The sequence below is a fragment of the Orycteropus afer genome, unplaced genomic scaffold (assembly GCF_000298275.1).
Source record: "Orycteropus afer afer isolate SDZICR_OR568_19922 unplaced genomic scaffold, OryAfe1.0 scaffold00050, whole genome shotgun sequence".
Taxonomy (NCBI): domain Eukaryota; kingdom Metazoa; phylum Chordata; class Mammalia; order Tubulidentata; family Orycteropodidae; genus Orycteropus; species Orycteropus afer.
Window position 1 is genome coordinate 10876889 of NW_006921637.1, and position 6294 is coordinate 10883182.

The 6294-nt window shown below is 37.8% G+C and overlaps 1 protein-coding gene across 1 annotated transcript in view; it reads right to left on the reverse strand.

Moving 5' to 3' along the window:
- Nucleotides 1-221: 221 nt before the first annotated feature.
- The window catches only part of SPRTN (SprT-like N-terminal domain), a 21633-nt gene continuing 15560 nt past the window's right edge, over nucleotides 222-6294 (reverse strand). Inside the window, exons 4-5 of the mRNA XM_007938515.2 lie at nucleotides 2653-2920; nucleotides 222-952 (exon numbers count right to left, since the gene is read on the reverse strand). Coding sequence (XP_007936706.2) covers nucleotides 222-952; nucleotides 2653-2920 — 999 coding nt within the window. The remainder of the gene's footprint in view (nucleotides 953-2652; nucleotides 2921-6294) is intronic.

Consider the following 6294-nt stretch of genomic DNA (forward strand, 5'->3'; position numbering starts at 1 on the left):
AATCATACAACTGTAGGTATGTAACACACATATATACACATACATACATATACATATGTGTATGTCTGTGTATAAACAGAACATTTTGTATTCTAACCTACAAATCTCAACATTAACCAGAACTTCCCGAGAGGCTTATATAGCACATTAGTGAGGTAGTAACAGGTAGTATGTGCGATCCATGAGTTTTTCAAAGATGTTTGCAGCTTTTGATTTTAATGCTATTTACCTTCAAGGCACCAGTCCAAATGCTCATTAATTTGAGACTCCAAAACTTCCTTCTGACAAACAGGACAATGAACCATGTTATTGTGACCAGAAGAACTGTCAGAATTCTGAGCTGAAGTTACAGGATGTGAATTATCCTTTGGATCATTACCACCATTTTGTATTTTCTCTTTCTTAATAAAGAAACCATCAAAAACAGACTTGTCTTCTGGCCTGGGTCGTTTATTTGGGAATTTATCATAAGACCCACTAGTATCTTGGGGCACAGTCAGAGATGTTGATTCCATTGCTTTTAAAGAATTTCTTAGGAATATCTTAGAAGATGTAGCCCTTCTCTGAGAACCAGAAGAGAATGAGTTTTTAGGGATGTCACCAACTGTTAAGCTTTTCGTTGGAGATCCATTCACACTTCTGAGAGCCTTTTGGTTGACAACTGATACTTTAGGAAAGTAGTTGCTTAAAACATTTTGGTGACTATTACTAAGAACAGTGGAGACTACAGAATTTTTTTTACTTGAACCATTTTGATCAAATATCACCTCAGTTTTAGAATTCGGTCTTGGAGCATTTGCTGAATGGTCTTGACTTAAAAGGTCTTGTGTTTGCTTAATGGCAGGAGAGGTGATAAATTTCGGAGATGAAGGTGAATTGCTTGTTCCTCCTAGGACATATCCTTTCCCAGAAAAAGGAATTAACAGCTGTGTCTCACCTCTGCTTCGTTTATCTGCAAAACAAGCAAATAAGATATTTCCTTGACTCAAAATTAATACTGGGGGTAGGGTGGGATGGGGGTAAACAACACAGACTTTTGAAAAGAACACAGTGAAATTGTGAAGATTTTTTTCTTTATAAGCATGAAACATGATGATAATGTATCATGTACAGATAAAATATCATAGTTCATTCCAAAATAAATACATTACCATAAAAAAAGTTTGTCATAAAACTAATGCAGAAACAAGCAAAATTAATGTATAACTTAAGAGTTATTGTCGCGTGAATACCCTAAAAGCTTCAGAAGCTACAATGATCAAAAATTAGGACACCATCACTTGTCACCTTCACTCAGATGAAGAAATAGAACTTAACTGTTATTAGTCATTTTAGATGCTCCTCCCATGTGCTTCATCCACTCACACACTTCCATAAGTTAACACTACCTTGTGGTGGTGGTTTTATAATTGGGGGGAAAAAAAAAACTCACAGCCATCAAGTTAATTCTGACTCATAGTGACCTCCATTGGGTTTCTGAGGTGGTAGAGCTTTACTGAAGTAGATTGCCCAGTCTTCCTTCCACAGAGTGGCTGGTAGGTTTGAACTGCTAACTTTCTAGTTAGTAGTCAGATGCCTTAGGCACTATGCCACCAGAGATAAACTATAAAACCACATTTTGTGCTTCTTTATCACCTAAAGTGTACATCCCTACACACTACAGGTTAGCCTTGCCCATTAAAAAACAAATTAAAAATAATAATACAGTAACAAATATTAACCTAATAAAAAATGGACAGTTTTTTTTTTTTTTTTTTTTTCCAAAATGAATGCTATTTTATTCTTAGAACCATATGATAGCTACCTGTTAAGGGGAGAAGAACTATCTTCAGAAGTCAGATCTGGTAATTAAGAGAACACAGAGGATATAAAAATTCCTATCCTATTTAGATAAGGAATTTTACTATGCCAAAGACCAATAGAAAAGTAATTTTTACCACTTAGTGTCTTTTAAGTTTAGGTCTATAAAGAAAAATTGTTACCACATTATCTTTCCTCCTACTTTCAAAATAAATTCTCTTCCCACATAAATCCTTCTATAGCCCCTTAACTTACCATTTCAGATTTGAGAAAAATAGCTTATGTTCCTGGATCCTATCACATCAAAGCCTCAGTTTCTCAAAGGAAGAAGTATCAGCTTTGCTAACCTGGTTACCTCTGAAAAAAAGTAGTACTAGCTAACTTCATAAGGGATAAATCTTAAAGATGAAGTACTGGCAAAGACATGCCATATCCTTTTCCCATTCTTCTCTGAACAAAAATACATCAATAGCTCGAGTGAGTTGGACAGAATCCAACTAATAGGAAGGGTTACAGTTAAGACTTACATTCCGGGCATTGTTATTTAATTATTGTTTTTATTTTGGCAATCTTTTTCCTTCTGTTTCCTCATAACTCAGCAAAAGTCAAGACAGGGAAAGAAATTTTACATCTAATACTATCAATGGAAACTATTTATACTTTTATTCATTTCCATATAGAGCAAAGTATTTTTTCCTACCATCATTTCATGAACAACTTATGTCCACCTGAAAACTTCTACACTAAAAACAATCCATAAGCTTACGTTAATGGCAGTTCTCTAAAGGACAGTACTGTCTTTACGTTGTAGATATGGCCATGGAAAAGATGTAAAGAACATACCACAAGGACCTTTATTCTCTGCTGCTGATATTGGGTGCTCTCCTAGTTTTGTCTTTCCTTTGCCTTTTTTTGAGTAGTTCTCTGGCTCCTTGATTTTTATGTAAGTGCCTCCACAAGTTCTCTGGTGCTCAGCCCACCAGTAGTCATGAGCAGAAGGGGCCCTGTTAGTAGCACGTTTTACATAGCCATAAAATGGTTTTTTGTACTGACAGGGGCCATTGCAGCGCCACCAATGTCGACGATACTCATCCACCTCATCGTGAAAAGTATGGTATACCTGGGTCAAGACAAAATTTTTAGCATTCAGTTGGCAAGTTAATTTAATACTTCACATAAATAGCCTATTTTTAAACTTTTGAAACTATGTTGTTTCCCAGAACTTTCTGGAAAGTAACATTTTAAGAAAGACAGCAACAATATTTAGCTTCTGTTCAAAGGTTCACTTTTATGGGAACCAGCAGCAGTTAATTCAGTACTTCCTAAACTGCGTAAAGGTAGAATATGTGACATTAGAAGAAAAACATTTAAAACAGAAACACTCTATGAATGCTGAACGCTTGTGAAGCTAAAATGGTGGCAAATTAGGATAAAGGCAATATTTTTTTTTTTTTAATTTTTATTGTGATTTGGGTGAAAGTTTAGAGGAAATTCATTTTCCATACAGCAGTTTATACACATTACATAACAATGACTGGATTTAACAGCTCTCTTTCTACTTCCTCCCTGTAGTAATCTCATCCCTGTGTCCTCCTTTCCTAGGCATTCGGATAAAGGCAAGATTTTGCATAACACTATAATAACTGTTCCTACTGCTAAATTGAAAACTTCCCTATATGGAACAATATCAAAGTGTTCTGAGGAACTAAACTATTTCCTATAAATACTTATGCCTAACACACAAACAACTTACCTTGGAGTCTTTACTAAACTATTAGAATGCTTTTCTGTCCCTCTTGCATTCTCAAGAACTCTGTTCATCTCTTTGTAACAAACTTTATGGGCTAACATTTTATTACTTTATGGGTGTGTTTCTATTACCAGATTACAAAGTTCTCCAGGACTCCAGTATTTTCATCTTTGTATCCCCAGTGACTAATACAGTGCTTGGCTTGGTAGAGATACTCAATGAGTATCTGCTGATTAAGTAAATGATAAGCTTCATTCCTTGAGTCAAAATTCTCTTTTCAATCTTTAAGCAGAATCCCTTTTTCACCCTTTTACTTAGAAACTAAGCAGAAGACAGATAAAGGAAGAGTTCTGACTGCAACAAGGGGTAGCCCTCCCATCACGGTAGGAATAAGGACTGCAAAAAAACCCACTGCCACTGAGTCATAAGGACCACCATAGGGTTTCCAAGGCTGTAAATCTTTAAAGAAATAGGTTGTCTCATCCTCGTCTCATGGAGCAGCTAGTGGGTTTCAACTGCTGACCTTCTGGTTAGCAGCCAAATACCATACCTACTGTGCTGCCAGAGCTCCATCAGAGGAGTTCAAAATGGAGTCACGCCAGTGAGCAGCACACTTTATCCCTCTGGCATCTAAGGTCTTGGAAAACTAACCACAACCGTTTGAATTAGGAATTTTGGTGCTCAGAACAGCTCACGGAATTAGAGTGCATCAAACATGGAAGAGCAGAATTAGAGGAAAGGCAAAGGGAGATTTTTTAGGAAAGAGCTACTGAAGGAGGATGGAGAGGCACCTGAGAGAGGCACTGGAAACTCTTCTGGAGCAGTCACTGTGTGCCAGGTTAGGGTGCCCACCTGAGATCCCCAAGCCAAGAAGGAGCACGCCTGGTAACAGCATACCAGCAACCATTCTAATATTCCAGCAGCTGATCTTGATTTTTTGGAGGTAATTTGGGTCTTCTGGGTGCTGGTGGTGGGCACAGACACCTCCACTGAGATTCAGAGAAGAACTTACTGTTGCAACAGGAAGGGTAGCTCCCTCCCTGCCCAGCGGGTCACAGAGTGGACTGGGATCAGACTGGAAGACATCATGCTTTTCTTTGTCACAGAGAATGGGACCGCAGGTCACTAGCACGTACTTCCCCGACCCTAACACAGCTGAAACTGTGCGCATCTTTGGCACCGCAGCTGGGTGGTATCATAGACAAACTCTAGAGCCAGCCATATTGGTCTGGCGGGATTACATCAGCACCGCAGGCAGACGGAACAGGGAGAGGGAAGAAACTGCACTCCCGGGATTTCTGCCTTAGAACCATTCATTGGCGGTGTGGGGCTGCGGAGGCGGGATCTCTGAGTGTGCCTGCAATTGGCGGAAATTTGAGACACTCTAACAATATGAATCTTTCCTAAGGTTGAGCCGCAGTCTTGCAAATAAATACGTCATCAAATATAGTCTTCTCAAACCGACCCTAGCAACACCAAGCTTTCCTTCTTCCACTCCCACCTTCTCTACCAATATCTTCCCTCACTCAATAGAAGAAAACATATTCAGCCAACTACCATAAAACCTCCCTCTTTGAACTCTCTTTACGACAAACAGAAACACACATCCACACTACATACAGTGATTCTACCATAACAAAGAAAACAGCAAAGCAGCCCAACATATTTGAATCAATAATAAAATAAAACTCACCAGCTTCACCTATTCAAAATATTAACTATAAAACCAAGACAAAACAAATCAACATGTAACCAGCAGCTGGTGACAACCTAAAGAGACAGCACTCTACCAGATTTCAGGGACTTAAGAAGAGGTTCTGCTTTCCAGTAACCCCAACAACTCTCCAGACGTGCACTGCACGACCGAAAAGGTCCTAGTCTACGCCTTCTTTTTTTTTTTCTTTCTCTCGTCATTAACCCTGTCCCTTATTGGTTTTTGTTTTGTTTTGTTTTGTATTTGCTTTTATTTTCTTTTGTATTGTTGATGTGTGTGTTTGTTTGTTTTCTTTATTCATTATTCTCCTTCTCTACCTTTTTCCTCTCAGTGACCTATCCCCAGATATTGCAGATTTATCTGTTTTCTTCTTCTTTTCCTCCTTTTCTTTTTTTGGGTTTCTGCTCCTATGTGATTTCAGGGTATATTTTTTGTCCATATGCTTATAATTTTGTCAATGGTTATTCAATTGTAATTTTTGCCTAACTGACTGGGAGACAGCAACAGTCCTCATAAGATACAACTACACCCACACCTCCTGCAACTTCACATCATAGAGTAACCTCAAAGAAAATAATAAACCTTCATATCACAATAAAAAAGAGGACAAGCACAAATATTCAGCATATATTAAAACAACAGCAACAAAGGAAATGATAACATGATTCATAAACATAATGAGCTTAGCACAGAAAATAATAAGGAACAAAGAAACCAAGGACACCATGAAAAAACACATAACAAAATGACAGCAACAAATTCAAAGTTATCAATAATTACCCTGAATGTTAATGGATTAAATGCACTGCTCAAGAGACAGAGAGTTGCAGATTGGATAAGAAAACACAACCCATCAACATCCTGCCTGCAAGAGACACACCTTAGAGATAAAGACAAAAATAGATTAAAAATCAAAGGCTGGAAAAAGATATATTAAGCAAATGGCAACTGTAAGAGAGCAGGAGTGGCAATATTAATTTCTGATCAAATTGACTTTAAGACAAAAACCACCATACGGGACAAAGAAAGA